The 17,449-nt window shown below is 39.9% G+C and overlaps 2 protein-coding genes across 7 annotated transcripts in view; one reads left to right on the top strand and one right to left on the bottom strand.

Moving 5' to 3' along the window:
• The first annotated feature begins 4,098 nt into the window (after window positions 1–4,098).
• On the top strand, window positions 4,099–5,557 carry LOC130084882 (ladderlectin-like). The gene is made up of 6 exons (XM_056250414.1): window positions 4,099–4,155; window positions 4,278–4,356; window positions 4,531–4,622; window positions 4,908–5,030; window positions 5,204–5,312; window positions 5,478–5,557. Exons 2-6 carry the CDS (start codon window positions 4,296–4,298, stop codon window positions 5,555–5,557), a joined length of 465 nt encoding a protein of 154 aa, XP_056106389.1. The 5' UTR covers window positions 4,099–4,155; window positions 4,278–4,295.
• Window positions 5,558–6,696: 1,139 nt separating this feature from the next.
• Window positions 6,697–17,449, bottom strand: part of kdm3b (lysine (K)-specific demethylase 3B) — a 29,596-nt gene continuing 18,843 nt past the window's right edge. For all 6 annotated transcript variants that reach the window (XM_056250255.1, XM_056250254.1, XM_056250252.1 and 3 more), the window contains 4 exons: window positions 10,423–10,562; window positions 10,069–10,245; window positions 7,733–7,867; window positions 6,697–7,609 (listed from right to left, as the gene is read on the bottom strand). In XM_056250255.1, the coding sequence (XP_056106230.1) occupies window positions 7,529–7,609; window positions 7,733–7,867; window positions 10,069–10,245; window positions 10,423–10,562 (533 nt within the window). In that variant the 3' untranslated portion in view covers window positions 6,697–7,528. The remainder of the gene's footprint in view (window positions 7,610–7,732; window positions 7,868–10,068; window positions 10,246–10,422; window positions 10,563–17,449) is intronic.

Genomic DNA, 17,449 nt, shown 5'->3' on the forward strand with positions numbered 1-17,449 from the left:
ATATGCATTTTTAACATCCAATAGTATACATGTATATGCGAGTAATTTATAGGTGTATATGCACGTGTGTTATGTATTGATAAGCGAAGTTTGATTTAAATCCTATGTGGCGTCTCATATTAATGTGTGTTGTCCTGGATATATAAACAAAAACAGAGTTTACTTTTTATTATGCATTTAAATCAAACGTACCAACACAATATAACATATATATTAAATATTTAAAACGTTACAAAAATGTATGAATATGCTACATAAAAGGCACATTTTCTTTAAGCTGCCTGGTTCCAACTGCTGGTTCTTGGCTTTGATTGGCAAGCGCTGCATTTTTTGTGGAGGTGACTGGTCCACACCTGCATTGTCCTGTTGAAGGAACAGACATATCATGTCATGCTGACCAGATTTAATGAGTGATTCTTAGAGAATATCTTAATACATGTTCCTTCTACAATTTCAATATGAGGGTTCTATAAACTAAAAAGAATATGATACTAGTCATTAAATTATTAAAGTGTTTACATTATTAAATCTGAAAAAAAAGGAGGGAACTTCCCAATGCTCTCTTCCGGTTCAGCTGGGACCTGGGCTGAAGGCTGCTCTGGTCCAGGTGCGAAGTGCTTATCTGATTCTGGCTTCTCGGTTTAGGATTCAGCTGCACCTTCTTGTCAATTTCCACACATATTTTATTTTGGGGAGGTGGCTGACACACACCTACATTGTCCTGTTGAGAAACAATCATAATGTCGAGTGCTTGTTAGACTAAATCTAAACGCATATCTTTCTATAGTTTTGAAATACCATATAAAAGGATTTGAATAGAGGACCTAGAAAACATAGAAGCATATTTGAAGTCAATGTTTAATTTTTTTTTTAAATACATCTGAAAATAAGTAAAAACAAGAGATGGAAGGGACTTACAGATACTTCTGTGCTCCACTGACACAGCCTCTTACTCTGACTGGACATGGATGGTCCAGGATGGGACTGTGCAAAGGGACTTGGTTTCTGCTGCCACAGATGGCGAGGGATCATGTATTTCCCTTGATTTATGGTTCTGCCGGGCACTGCTGCTCCCTTTGGGGTCCCCTGTAGGAATGGGGACAAGTTCACGGGCACAGGTGCATCTTGTGGAGCCATGGAGGCCATGAGTGCTTCCTGTTGAAACCTGGATGCTCCCTGTGGAGAACAAGGTGGAACAAGTGCACTCTGTGAGGTCTTAGGAGACACAGAAGCTCCCTTTGGGATATTCTCCTGCCTCTGCTGTCCCTGCTGCTCCCTCTTCTTCTGCTGCTTAGGGATCCTGAGGCTTTCTCCCAGTTTTGGGGAATCTGCAGGCACAAGTGATCCCTGTGAGATCCACAAATGCACAAGCGCACCTTTTGGGATCATTGGGTGCATATCTGCTCCCCTCGGAGCCCCAGAGGTCACTGCCGCTGTCTGTGGATTCCTGGCAGGCACTGCTGCTCCCTGTGGAGTCCTGCGATTATCAGACGCTCCCACTCAGGGTCCTGTCAGGTAAAGGTTTATTGGCTTGGGGCTTCTGCTGCAGCAGCTGCTTCCTCAGTAGATCAGAGATCTGATTTCTCTTCTCTGGAACCTTGTCAGGGACAGGTGATCTCTGTGCACCACAGACAGGCTTCTGCTGCAGCATCTCCTGCTTCAGTGGCTCTCAGTAGCTCTCGTCTCAGTGGCTCAGGGACCTCTAGTTTTTTCCTCTTTGAAGTCTTGGCAGGCATGGGTGCTCCCTGAGGAGGAGAAGCTTGAGGCCTCTGCTGCAGCAGCTCCCCTCTCAGAGGCTCAGGGATCTTTATCCTTGGCCTCTTTGATATGTTGTCAGGCAGTGTTCCCTGAAGAGAAGGACTTTGAGGCTTCTGCTGCTGCAGCCGCTCCTGCTTAAGAGGCTGAGAGAAATTTAGCTTTCGCCAATCTTGAGACTTGGGGACAGGTGGTCCCTGTGGAAACCCAATGGGCACCGGTGCTCTCTGTGGGGACTCGGCAGCCACTGGTACTTCCTGTGGCTTTTTCTGCCTCCACTTTCTCTGCTGTTCTGTGGATTTCAGTGTTTTATCTGAGTTCAGGGCCTTCTTAGATGCATCATTGAAGGCCAGGGATGAGGTGAGGTTCAACTTCTTAGAACTGGCATGCACAGGTGATTCCTTTTGGGACCTGGTGTGCACAGATGCTCCCTGTGTCTTGTTCTGCCTCCACTGCTTTGTGGACTTCAAGGATGTCGGGCATGGAGTTTCCTGTGTCTTGTTCTGCCTCCACTGCTTCGTAGACTTCAAGGATGTGGGGCATGGAGTTTCTCCTGCCTCAACTGTTCCCCACCACAGTCCTGAGGTGAGGTCCCCATACTCAGGCTCCTCAGAGATGGGACTTGAAACCTCCATGATTGCCCACCACTCCCCTGCTGCAAGGGCCATGGCAAGCTCACCTGAGAGTTCAGGACATAAGGACTGCTCTGCACTCTCAGGAAAACCGATGGGAAAGGTTGACATACTCATATTGATTTTGGATTTGATAATGATCTAAAGAACTGAACAATACTGCTTTTGTGCAATCTGTAGGCTATCTACCGTATATATATCTGTAAAAAGAAAGACAGAGAAATGGAATAGATGAGTTGAGTAAACACATACGAACTTGGAAGCTGATTGTCTTAGTTATCAAAATACTCAAAAAAAATAATTTTCTACAGTGTATGCCCATGCCATGGCTGTCCATCAGAAGAGGCAAGGGAGTCTCCTTAAAATCTATTCAAAATGAACAATTAAGCTGAAAAAGTTAAGTTATATTTTTTATCAATTTAACTAATGTGGACAACTAAGATGCATATAATGTAAAAATATATATATTTTTCTATCATGCCTGGTAATCAAGGCAAATTTTATTTTCTGCACTAATAGAAGAGGATGACAGCAATAAATGCTCCATTAAACAAACCAATGAGAATAAATATTCAAATGGACATTTGTCTGTCCAAATTTGCCATTAAGCCATAAGGAGGCTAAATGAATATTACCTCCTTTTGCATATAATCAGTTACAGTCAGAGATACAGAAATATAACCATAATGTTAAGGCCAATACGCTTTCATTGTCAGTTCAATGTGTCATCAGATCTGCTATTGGTTGGTCAAAGAATATAACGGATCTCAAAACAAGAGAGATTGAAAGACAGGTTCATATACGAATTTATCATATTAAAGGAATGGTGGAGTTCCTCGCAAAGACAAGATAACGTCTACGGAGCTCTCCATTTATGAATACATTTTTAAAATGGTCGTCTGTATTTGTTGATTTAATGTGTTGTGTTGATTGAGAGAATAATGTGTCATTAAATATCAAGAATATAGGATATCATCTGTGTATGGAAGCATATCAACAAATAGCTAACGTTATATTAAAAACGCCAAATCCAATTTACCTATTAGCCTCCCCAAAAATGCCCACACAAAGTAATCTGAGTAATAGAAATATTAAAATTCAAATCTCCACACCCTGAATAAAAAGCATGTGCGTGTGTGTGTCCTTTGATAAGTTGCATAATTATTATCTCTATCAGTTTTCTTATGTATTTCTGTGTTTTTTCATGTGTTTATGCTTTAAGAGATTATTTTCAGATTTATATTCGATTTATGATTATTTTATTATTATTTTATTATCTATTGTAGCCTACTGGTGTTAGGTCCATACTCGGTGTAGCTGTGTGTATTTACCATCGGCCCGAGTTCGTTTTGTCACAAGCGGTGACAAAAGTTTGTTTTAATATCTAGATGTTTGCGATGATAATTGGATCTGTACAGGGATCCAACACCAAGTCCCAAGGGCGGAAGCCCGGGGCACATGTAGTGCATAATCACCATAGACTCACAGAGAGTGAAGGAAGAGGGGCTAGAAGCGTCATTCCTTATAAAGTAGCATCCATAGGAGCTAATCATATTAATAGTATACCGCGCAGCCAGGGTGAAAAGCTTTCAGCCTAAACTGGGTGGCCGTACATGTTTCAACATTCATGGAGCTGTTGTATCGGTCAGTGAGCGATACACAGGCCAAAACTCAGCATCTGGGCCGGCACAGCGGGGCCCTATAAACGCAGCTGGAACTTCACAAAAACTTCCTCTGAGATTCTGAAGGCAACAATCTGAAAAGCAAGGTGAGTTTTTGGAACAAATATTTACTGAATAACATTTGCTTTGTCTCTAAAATACATAGAGAATCCACAGTGTGCAGCGTTTGAGTGCAGCTATTTAACTTTACCTACTTATTCATTTTTAGGTTCATTTCAGATTCATCATGGCAATGCTGAGAAGTCTTCTGCTTCTTTTTGTTATCTTCTCCATGGGCAATGCACAAGGAAACCAAAACATTAATTTGTAAAAACCCTCGCTAGTTTAAATGCATGTTGGGAATGTACAAGATTCCATTTACTAATATTTGCATGATAAATGAAGGATTTTTTTCATATTTCACATCTTTTTTTTTGCTGCAACTACAAAATCCCCATAACATTTATGTACTGGATCCACACCTGATTTAGGAAAATGCCCACGTGAATGGAAACGTTTTGGACACCGGTGCTACAAGTACTTCTCTCAATCGGTTAAATGGGTCTCAGCAGAGGTAACGTGTATATTCAGTAAAGTTATTTGGACAAGACTTTATATTAGGTGTCTTTAACTGCATCTAAATAGTTTGGTACAATGTATTTATTTTGTGTATGTAAAACACTTTTGCTGCTATTGAGGTGGGATATGGGTAAGGTTAGGGACAGGTTTGATGGTTAGGTTTAAGGGTGGGTTAACACAGGGTCAACAGAGTAATCCTAGATCGAATTACAGCTGTATTAATTGCTTGGTTTTTTTCTGCAAAAGATTAGATTTTGTAATGACAAATCTGTCTCTTCAGAGAAACTGTCAAAGTCTTGGTGCGGATCTCGCATCTGTGCATGATCAACCAGAGAATGATTTCCTGCTGGGACTGATGCCGCCTTCCAAAAGAAAATGGGTTGGTGCTCATGATGGTGAACAAGTAAGTTAAATTGTGTGCCCTAAAGAAACCTATTTGTTTTGCTAAACTGAAATTTCTGCTTTATTCAAAGGCAAAGTTTGTAATGAAGATCTAGTTTGACTTCAAAGCTGAACTTAATTGGCTTAAGTCTGACCACTAGTGCACTTTTTGTATTCATTCTCTTCACTTATTAGGACGGAGAGTGGTTTTGGAGTGATGGATCTGTGTATGACTACGACCACTGGTGCTCTGGAGAACCTAGCAATAGTGTTTCCGAGAACTGTTTGGAGCTCAACTTTACCCGTGAGTGCACTTTTTTTTTCAATTATAATTTGCAATCCTATTTCATATCGTACGGTAACGTTAAATGACTCGTTTGGATTTCACCAAGTGCCTTAAGTTGAACACCACTGACTCTAACCCCACTGTAATGATCAGAGTAACTGATTTCATTATTCCACCCTACAGCCAACCGTTGCTGGAACGACGCTCCCTGTTCAACCTCAATGAAATATATTTGTGTTTTGGACGTGCGAGGTCATCATTAGTCATCATCCACATTTACTTTTTCTGATCTTAACAAAAATTGTTATTCTGAAATCCAATCTCTTCTGAATTGTAATCTCTTCTCAATATTTTCTCTGAAACACTCCTCAAATTAATAAACGCATTGAATCAAAGCATGTGAGTTGTGGCCAATCAAAATGTATATTGCATAGCAAGGTTTGAAGATCTGATTAGTAGAATGGCATTTAATGATATCAGGGAAGGGGTTTAAGCAAGCGGCACACAGTGGCTTCATCGACAAACACTAGAAGATGTTTGTATCCTACAATAGATTGTAAGCAATTTTGGATTTCATCCAGGGCTCTTTGTTTTCTGTCTTATAAAATATGCATGATGATGCTGGAATTCACCATGATCTTTCAAGGTATTCTGGCTCAAGTCCAAAACCCCATGGTAATACCATGTTACTCCTGTATTTGTTGAATGTCACGTATAATGTAAATTGTAGGCCAATGTGAGTCAATTTTTTTTAAGAAATTGTTGGTTGCGATCTAGGGTGCCCCCTACTTTCAGCTTTGAGGTCCCCTGGGGGTCCCTAATGCTAAACGCCCAGTTCCAAACTATAAGGTCGGTCGCATTCAATTATAATAGCTTGCTCAACATAAGGGCTTAGACACACAAAGTTAAAGTAAAAATAAATGATAAAAAGAAACCATATCTGAAAGATTTTACACGTTTCCGCTGCTTTCGTTGTGCGATAAAGCATATAAAATGTCCTCAACATTTTGCAATAAACAAGTAAAGTAATGCAAAGTGCGTAACCTTTCAAATAGAATTAGCCTAAGTGCATCCTTAAATAAATACTATGCTATATATATTAAGAGAGAAAAATGACTGTCTCTGTTTATTTGGAAAACAAAATGGCCAGTGACTCAGTCGTCCAGCTTGTCAGTCACACACACTACTAGTTGTGTTTATGATTTAAATGCACAATTTTCAGATTTTTCCTACAAGTTGCATTTAGTTATGACTGATATAAATGTGATTATGCCGCTGGCTGTCAGCACGTTCCTGCGACCGCTTGGCTTTATGGAAGCACAAGTCCAAAGTTATTTGTTGAACACTGACTGCATCTAAAGTTTCCCTCGTGCATCAAGAACATCTCAAAGTAAACCGACAATATTTTTTAAAAGCTTTAGTTTATTGCAGTGCCATTCATGAACCACAAAATGTCTTATAAAATAAAATAGTAAGCATTTAACAAATAGTTAGCTAAGAAATCCGTTGTGTCATTTCCAAACAACAGGGCCAGAACCTTTCTTGTAAATCTTTATTGTGAGAAAAAAAAAAAATCATACACACTGCTAAGATCAATATATATATTGGTACATATTAATGAGCAGTAGTTCTGCAGAACTGGAATTGTTGATTCTTGAATGACTGTTCCTCAATGCCAGTCTAACTCCTGTTGTCAGTGAAATATTACCTAAATGGCATATTACAAAAAAAAGCAAAAGGACATGTTTTCATCAACAACAACAAAAAAAAAAAAAAAAAAAACTTAAAACTAAAAAACTTTGGTCTAGTTCCCTTCCATGTTCATCTCCACCTCTCCTGGACAAGGTGGTGGGAATCTTTTACTCATTTTAATTTCTGTTGACCCCCATCTTAACTAAAAGCTCTCCTTCATTGAAGAGCACAGAATGAATGTTCTCTAAGAAGGAAACCCAGTGCTCACTTTTCACAGAAGTCATAGAAAAACCTTGTTGAAGGCCTTTTAAAAGATTCATGTCAACTTATAATCACCAGCTCTCTGAACAGTCCAACAAACTTTAAACGCGGAGCAAAAAACAGACTTTTTAAATACAGAGAAACGGATTGTAAAACTAAACAATGCTTTTGTAACACTGATGAAGCAGCATCTTCATCCTACCAAAACGCTGAGAGACGTTCCATTATAAACAGCTTGTTTTGCGAGCGCACTGGCCTCATCCAAACCCACATCTCTCCAACTAAGAGCGACCTATCTTGGGCTCATGGGCCTTTAGTGTTCCCACAGCATCCTTCACAGCATGGTAGATGATGTTCTTCACCTGGGAACAACACAAACAGAACATTAAATCAACATAATGCTTGGCAAGCATAAACGCTGAAAATGAGATTTTGTGCTCCACAGAAGAAAGTCACATCAGGTTCGGAAGGACATATAGAAATACCTGTAGCTTGTCCTCGTGGTTAGTGTGAGTGTTGGAAAGGTGCCGGAACTCTTGCGTCAGTCTAAAACAGTGCTTCACGTGTTCAGGAGAAACAAAGTCCTCTGCGACCTTGATACAGCTGTACAGATTGTGCACCTGGAAAAACCAAGATGAAGAAAATTAAATTAGCATTTGTGTGTCAAGTAGGGGTGCGTCATATGTATCGTCTACGATAATATCGTAATAAAGCAATAAGCCCTCTGTGAAGCAGTGGTTTACAGTGAATTTAGAACAGCTAAGGAGAGTTTTTAGTCGGGCTTCACGATTTGGGGAAAATGTCATATTGCGATTATTGAGGTCAATATTACGATTGCGATATAATAAACAAATGGTTTCATGAGGCAACTTGCTTGGTTCTAAAGCAAAATGCACACACAGATTAGTGATAATTCTGAAATGTGTATTTCTCAACTCAAACTAGCAACAACAACTAAATGATTGATAACACCTATAATGATCAATACGCCATTGATGTCTGGATACAAATTAATTTAATTTTAATTTAAGTGAACTTCAAACAGTCCTCACATAAACCCATAATAAATGTCATATTTACCTGTGCTCTTCCTGTCATATACAGAAATTGAATAAAGTTATCAAACCGTCTGCGCTGCATAAATTATAAATTATATGGACTAAAATCCTATGTAAAGCTACACAAGTTTTTTGGTCAAGAGCAGTGAGTGTTTTTCTCTGTTCCCTTTGTCCTTTGATTAACTTTACTGACAGAAAGCATTATTGGATGCTGGCCCTTTAAGAGTTGCTGATCTCACACGCGCCTTATTCTCTCACAACTCTTTACGACCATCATAAGACTGCTCTTGTGTTATGAAGACACTCGACAAATGATATTTTGGCATAATTGTTATTGTTCGTTCACTTCAAGCGGAAAGAGAACTGTATTCTGGCGCGCGGTCTGTGCATGCGCATGATACTGGCGCGCGCGTCTTTCAGTCAGGACATTCACAGGCAGCGCGCTCTCTTTTAACTCGTCTCGCTAAATGGTTTAAAGCATTCGCATGAATAAGAGCGGGATCATGTAACACTAGCCAAAGGATGACAAAAAATAACAGATGCTGCGTTAACAGCCCTAATTTGTTTATTTCATATAAAATCGCAGTATTTTGCGTCATATAATCGCATAGGTTAGACATCGCGATTACGATTGCGATATGATTAATCGTGCAGCACTAGTTTTTAGGCACGACACGAAGCGGACAGGTGTTGAGTAGCCGTTTTCGGTTATTCCACATACCTGGCTAGGTTTGACAAATGCAACACCGATGCATTGACTCAGTAATACTGTTGTAATGCGGTCACGGGTCTGTGTTTGTAGTTGTTTACAACTGCTTCGAACACGGCTCAACCAATCATAATCAAGGACCAGAACTATCCGATTTAGAATTGTTGTTTTAATCATGTGGAAGCTGACATAATTCATTCACTTTGTGGAAAATAAACAAAAACAGGCCTCGAGTGAAATCGCTTTCACTTTATGAAGTCGCCTAGTAGAATTCAGCTAGAATGACCACACAATTCCATATGTGTTTGTCTTGTATTTCTATATGATATTGTACAGCAATATCACGAGCTGAATGTCAGCATGATTGTAAATGTCTTTTTGCTCTGTTTTGCCAATGAAAATACTTCTAAACCAATCACAACCACCATCTCAGTGCACCATACACAGTGGTGTTTCTTTCCTGACAGCATTTTTGAACGAACCAATGATTCAATGATCCATTCCTATAGACTGTCGCTGCATCTGAAATCAAATACTTCCCTACATTATATAGTATGCAAAAATAATTTTGCCAAAAGAGTAGTTTGTCTGAATGCATAGTATTTGAAAAACAGTAGGCGAAAAGTACCTGGATGACCAACTACTTCCAGTCAGATTCTGAAGTGCGCATTCGATGGACATGGACATTGACAGTGAAGCGACGTAACTGAGGCTGGTAGGTCACGTGACAGTAACAACATGGAAGTAGTATGTTTCTTATTATTCTAATTATGCATAATGCATGAAAATTTGAAAAAATGGTGACAAATAAGCCCTTAATGAAAACGTTTATTTCTGTTACTGCTGTGAACTGACCAATATAAAGAATATGAAAAACTTCAGGAGTCAGTTAAATGAACCAGCACAAAAACACACTCAGCTAATTGTCTAATTATCGCTATCGACAAAATCCCTGAAACTAGCGAAATATAATTTTGTCAATATCCAACACACCCCTAGTTTCAAGTGCATGATTTTGAACTGAACTCTGGTGGACATGATCTCAGTAACTAACCTGATGTGGCGCTCCAGCTGGGATGAACACGGCATCTCCCAAAAACTGCACAATGGACCAGCCCTGGACCCCATACTCCTCGAACAGCCTGCGACGCAGCGTCTGGTCCAGGTACCAGCTCTGGTCATGGATAGGATCGTGGTCTGGTGGGTTCTCTTGTCCTTGTTCTTCTCCAACCTGTAATAAATAGGTGAAATTAACTTCAGTCATTCATACCGTATTAAAAACATAGAAAGTAGAGAACATTGCCCAAATGTGACATTAAAAATGTCCTCAAGGCATTTGGGTTTGGAACTACATGAGGGTCTTCTTTTTTGGGTAAACAATAACATCAAACAAACATCATTCTTTCACCTTTCGCAGGAGCTCGCGGATCTTTTCGGCGTCTTTAGCGGCGTAGATGTGCCAGAGAGCTCCAGGTTTCTCCTTGATCTCGTAGACTCTTTTCTTAGTCATGTCATCCACATCTCCCTCTTCAATGGTCAGCATCACCTCTGCAGTAATAACAGCTTGGTCAGTAAACAAACACACACTCATAACTTGTGTAAAAGTCTTTATCTTTTCAATAAGACAGCAAACTACAGCTGTACTATTCATATTGATTGTAAGAGCCTCCTTTGTGTCTACATTATGGCTTTAAATGGACAAAACAGCGCATGCTCATAAACACTAAAGAATCATGAGCAGTGACAAAGCTCACATGTAAAATGTAAACCTGCAGAAATCGCAATTGCAAAAATCTAGATTTTGCTCAACTGTGCTGCTTGTATTATGTTAAAGGGATACGTTTTCTTTCTGAGTTCACATGTCTTAGTAGCTGTACGATTCTTTGTGCATTGGAGGCAGACATGCTGATGTATGATGCTCGGGGAGGCTAACAGCAAATTATAAACAGACAGCTATTTCAAATGAAAGATGAAAGTTGTGGTATTAATGTACCACGGGATAAGGCATCTTTTAAACCTAATGTTTTTCTATCAGTTTCCATCTTTTGAATAGAAATGCATTAATCTAATTATATAAAACTATTCTGTCAGTTCACCACAGTTATACAAATGAACTAGTGTAGAAATGTGAAAGGCTTGGATCGTTAAATGTTTATTTAAAGTCCCCCTGTGGTGAAAATCAAGCTTTTACATGTTGTTTATGTGTCTATGTGGTGTTTTTAATATGCTTTAAGACAATCCATGTGCAAATTCAGAAGTCAACACCATTGCTGAGTATTTTCTCCTTAAAACTGCAAGTAAACCGCATATAGATGCATGAAGAATTCTTTTCAAGGAAAACACATTTAAATGTCATTTTGGTGATCAAAGATGAGTTAAGGAATAAAATTCTTGACTACAGGGGGCCCCAATAAAACAATTTTCAAATTGCCAGACATGACAATTATATTGCTGTCCATTTAATAAAATTTTTATACAATTTGATTTGCTTTTTGTAGAAAATAAATATTTCAAGATTTCTATAAAGACAGTTATATACTGCTGTGGTATTAATGAAAAGAGAAACATACAGACAGCACATTTTCATTTAACCTGACACCAGCTTAGAAGCAACAGCATCACAAGAATGTTCCATTTATTTGTTTGTTTCTAACATGCGGTCCTAAAGCTGCAGTCCGCATTTTCTCCTCTTTGTCGCCATCTCTGTTCGAAATCTGCAATTGCAGTCATTCGCGGACTTATCAACTTGAGATGTAGTTCGACACGGCACAGCGCGGATGAACACATTGAGGAGAGTGTGCAGCTGTCAGTCACCGCGCCGGTGTGGATACTGGCATTTAGAATCACAGATTATTCTTTTTGGAAGTATGACGAACATAATAATTTTCAACGGAAAATGTCATCTGAACTAGTAAGTAACATCCACTTTTGTTCTGGTTCTGACATTGCAGTAAATCACGCTGATTAAATCTAAAAATCGCTTATCACGCAAAACCGTGCAAATTATGCTTTGTTCTCAACTTGTTAATGTTAACAACGTCAGTATTGCGTGACTACATGTAATGTCCTTCCGATATTATCCTTGTTTTCGCATGGGTCCGGTTGCAGTCTCTTTTTTTTCTGTAGCCACTCCGAAGTCCGAACGAAGTCTTTTGCATTTTACAGCGGGTGAATCTGTTGTCACTGGTGATTGTCGTTTGAACCTTTCTGGATCCGCCATCAAATTGATAAGTTTAATTATATCAAGTGCTGTGAGAAAAGGCTATAAATCTCCACCTCCAGCATCCTCAATATAGCTTATACTAGCCGAGACTCCTTCTTTATGTGTACAGATGTGACGTAATGACGCAATGACATGCTCGAATCTCCCGCGGAAATCCACCAGTACCACTGGAGTTAAAAACATTATTACATTATTACCGCTTTGAATCGAGCTACGGCAAGCAGATAGCGTTGAACACTGGCTGGTTATGCATTTTCTCAAATATGTATTTTGGATCATTTTTAACCCAAAAAAAGCTACGGACTGCAGCTTTAAATATGACGGTTTGTTCTGTGTAGTATTTCTGCACTCCAATACAGTAGATTATAATTTCTACAAGAATTTTAAATGATTTATTTATTTATTACAGTGTTTAGTTGGTTATGGTCCTTGGGCTCAGATGACTGCTCCTTGGGACTATATTTCATGATCCGAATGAAATACAGAATGAACCGTCACTATTTTGTGTTTACACATTGTTTAATGTTGAAGAAAATATTGAATATTTAACGAATGTCCAATATCAAACCAACTTAAGTTAAAATTGCATAGTGAGAAAAGAAAATGAGAAAATGAAGTCAAGATCATGAGAAAACAAGAATGCATGGCCTCTTAGGGCTCCCGTAGTGTGCCACTGCTCCAATCTTACAGCTACTAAGACGTATGAACTTAGAAAGAAAACTTTACTGTCTGCCATCCCATTCCCAACTAAGCCTGGTTTGAGTGTCTTTTTTCGGAGAGGGCCAACAACAGCCAATCACAACAGAAGAACATTGTTAACGTAATACAAGCAGCCACACAAGGCCAACGGCCATGGTTTTTTTGACCCCGCCTCATGTCAAAATAGACTGGTGTGCGTAAAGTTTTCATCTTGCATGTGTGTTCAGATCTTCATGCGTGTGTACAGAACAACTCGCACTTGTGGTCAGTTCTGCGTGTGTGAGACCTGTCAGGACTCACGGTTTTGTTATTTGTCCTCACACGGTGTTGATTTTTTTGTGCTCAAGTTTGGGCTTTGTGATTTCTGCAGGTTTACATTTTACGTGCAAACTTTTGGCACTGTGCTCACACTGCTGTAACTCACTTAAACACTGTTTATGAGCTTGAGCTGTTTTGTCCATCAATGCCATACTGCACAGGGTCTCCAAGCATTAGTCGGGCAAGTAGATATTTCATATTTTAAAGTTTGAGTGACAACAATTACCTAACAATAAGGCGGTCAAAATTAATGTTAACATGATTAATTCAAAATGTTTAACACTTCTTTGTTACGCTGTTAACACAATCACTTTATCTGACTGCGTATTCTGCTATTTTTATGCTCTTTCTCCCTGCACCAACAAAGACATCACCAAAACTAGAAAGACAAACACACAGGCCTATAAATATAATTACTGTAGTTAGTAATTGTTTTATTGGAATTACTCCATAGTGGAATTACATCCCTATCTACATTGGATTGATTTGAATAACTTTAATGTACTTGAAGTGTTTGTGCACAAAGCACTAAGAATATACAAGTATCGGATCAGGACTTCATATCAGCAGATATTCAATATTTCAATGACTCGAATCTGATCAGGGGGCCCCAAAAACTTGATCGGGACATCCCTTTGCTCTTTTTTTGCTGTTTAAGACGGTCAGTCACCGACACAGATGTGACTGAGGGTGCTTTCACACTGGCAGTTTAGTTGAAAACAGAGCACGGTTCGCATGAAAAATTGGTGATGTGAAAGCTGTCGTGCAGACCCGGGGTACCGAACCCGAGGCTACCTGAAGGCGGTGGTCTGAGTTTAGTTGCACTCGAACTGCGGTGCGCTTCATGTGAATGTGAAAGCAACTCGGACGCGCACTTGTTCAGGAATTAAAGTAACCAGCACACATGCATTTTAGTTCAACAAAACATATGTGAGGAATGACAGTGGTGATGATTTACCTTGGATACAAGCACGAGTGAGAGTGCAGTGTCATTGTGCAGAGTGAGTGCAATCTGAGCGGCAAATGAATGGCTCGCAATCCACCGTCTCCTTAAAAGAGTCTGATTGCAGTGAAGTGTCGTTCACTCTGCTGCGCATAATAGCACCAAATTAATACAAAACTATTTATTGACCCACGTCCTGTTTTCTGTCATGCACCGTGCATGTTTGTGCAAGACATTCAGTGCATGTAAACACACCAGAGTTCGATAGAATCAAGATGAGTGTGAACGAACGTTGCAGGGCCGGGAACAATCGCGCTCGGACCGCAGCGAACGTGGCCAGTGTGAAAGCTGCTGCCTCATTGATAACTGTCAGGTATTAGGGATTTATTACAACAGTGGGATTCCAATAATCACGTCCATCACCATCAGTTACTCACTTGCAAAACATTTATGCAAACAATGGAACAGGGCTTCAGAGCATGTTAGAAAAGATTAATACCACACACACACGGAGTGGGAAAACTGTTACTATTCCTCATTGTGTGGCACAACTACCAAACACAATAACGACATGTTTTGACTTTTTATCTTAAAAAGGAACTGAATGTGATAACATGTGAACTACAAGAAAGTTGAGATTAATTGAAATGAAATATTTTAATCTATTGACAGCCCTACTGATCAAGCAAGCAAACGGAGCAAAGAGGCTGAATTGGGATGTTCTTATTTTTTCCTATAGCAGTTAAGAATAAGATATTAAAGGGGTCATAATATTAGTCACCGCGGAGCACTGCAATTTTCAACAAATCAGTCTGATATTGAAAATGTATGAACCAGATTAACCAGTTCATTGAAGACAACTGACTCAAGAGCGATCCATTTGATCTAGTTGCACCAGTTAACAGAATTCGTCTTAAGAACAGACCCCTCCAGTGCGCTATCATACAACTTCAGAAGACTTATAGGAATACAGTGCACAAGCCTGTGACACACTAAACCGACGGACGACCAATGTCGGGTCTAGTTTCTGTAGTGTGTTCTGCACCGTTGGCACTAGTCGATCCCCGCAGCTTTTCAGCCAATTGAGCATGTTGAATCAGCGTCAGAGTCATTGGTGAGAGTTCACTCTGATTGGCTGGTCAGCTCAGCGAACCAGTGCACAAGAAAAGCGAAAGTGAACAACAAAGTCAAGAGGGCACAAACAGTGCTCATCTCTGAGATTTTCAGTGAATCCATCTGCAGGGAGCGAGATTGGTGTGAAAGTGGTAAGCAAGCGCTGCTTTGTTTACGGTCCTCTTATTGGTTCTTCCTTTGAGTAATGAATAGACTCCTGCAACCTGCTGGTATTAAGAGTTATTTCCTCTCACGCAGGCACAGAACATACAAGCAAGTTGGCCATTGGCTGTAGTCTTCGCAGCGTTTTCAACTTTTTGGCCCAGACGCAGGTGACGTCACAGTTCTTTGATGTTCATTGATGTCATTTGGTGTGTCTGGGTCTTTAACTATGTCTAGTGTTTCCCAAGCCTGTTCCTGGAGGCATACCAACAGTGCACATTTTGTATGTCTCCCTAAAATTTTTACAAGTCTCTATCAATGACTGATGATTTGAATCAGGTGTTTGATTAGGAAGAGTTTGAAAATGTGTACTGTTGTGCTGCATCCTCTCTGTCCTAATTAGTATTCGAAATTAGAATTAGTGCGTTTCAAACGTAGCATGTTGAAATGACTATTTCAAATATATCTGGATTAGAGCCCTGCATTTTAGCGTCATAGCTCACACGCAGGCCGAGCATCGGGACCGTTAAAGGCTTCTTTTTATATATTTAGACATTCATGAATTAAAAGAAACTATGGGATGCCCTGCGATGGTGGAAACAACACAAGAACATGCTGCCGCAACTGTCAAGACTGGCTCGCACGGTGCAGTTACCAGCGAGTGTGACTTCAGCGCAGCTGTGAGTTAAGAAGAAAGGACTGGATTAATACCTTCCACTGTGGATGCTGTGCTTTTTCTCTCACGATGCTGTTCTTCTGGCTGTAGCCAGTTAGGAGACGGTCTCATTTTTCGTTTGGGATTGGACTTCTTTTTCATTAGTCTAACTGTTGGAAACTCTAGGATAAAAGAATGGCCATGTTCTGTGGTGAAGTTTTTGACGCATAGTCTAGGTGAAAGGTAAGACAACCTGAATATTTTTTTGTTGTGTTTAGATTGTATAGCCCGTTTCATTTGCGAGCGCCGTTGTGAGCAGCAGAGCAGCCTGCCTCAGCTAGTCAAAAATGCCTTTTTACTGTGGTGTTGGTAAGTTTTTTATCTGCGGATTTTATTGTAAGCAAGTCAAGTGTTGTTTTGAGAGGCTAAATTGATCAAACGTGGTCAACCCACTGTCCGCTTGGTCGTCACGGGCTCCAGTCGGACTCGGGCCGAGAATTCTGATACGCTGTCGGAAAAGGTCCAGGTTAGGGTCCCGGGCTAGCGCCTATATTTGAGGCCCGTGCAGGGCTTTAGTTAGAATCTGAAGTGCAGATCTGAGGATCTAATGGCTAATATTGCCCACCACCCATTGTGCATTGGACGAGGATTCGGGGAAAAAAATACAAAAAAAAGTGTTAAACTACAAACATGGCGGATGTGCAAGACTAGCGGTTAAGTAGGAAGGTGTAGATAAAGGGGTTTGAGTGATTAAAAATCACTATCAAACCTGACAAAAAAAGATTTATTCGATGTTATCCACATTATATTTCACCTGCAACAGCATTGTTAAGTTTATGAAGATACGTTTGGTCATTAAAGGATTATGCTAACAGAGGTCTCCCGCACAAAGACCCACGATTGGCAGATCAAAGTGCTGTATTTCTCTCAAATACGGTAGGAAATTGAATTAAAATAATTAAATGTGGAGGATTTTAACTGTGACAATGATTGACAGGGCAGTTTAAACGGTGACAGGATGCACAGGACTAAGCGACAGAGCGGTCCGTTAAAGACGCAACGGGGCTAATTGGGACGCACCATTGGTCTGCCTCCACGAACAGGGTTGGGAAACACTGGTCTATACTATTACATATTACTGTGAACAACTGTTGTAGAGTGGCATGAAGAGTCTTTGAAAAAAAATCTCCTTTTGTGTTGCACAGCTGAACTAGAAGGACATTGAGTTTTAATTTTTGGGTCAACTATTCCTTTAAAAAACATTTAGATTTCTAAAAGTAGTACGTCATTATACATAAAACTCCTACTTGAAAAGACTCAAG

Source organism: Rhinichthys klamathensis, unplaced genomic scaffold, assembly GCF_029890125.1.
Source record: "Rhinichthys klamathensis goyatoka isolate OS25496 unplaced genomic scaffold, OSU_Roscu_1.1 h1tg000068l_1, whole genome shotgun sequence".
NCBI lineage: Eukaryota > Metazoa > Chordata > Actinopteri > Cypriniformes > Leuciscidae > Rhinichthys > Rhinichthys klamathensis.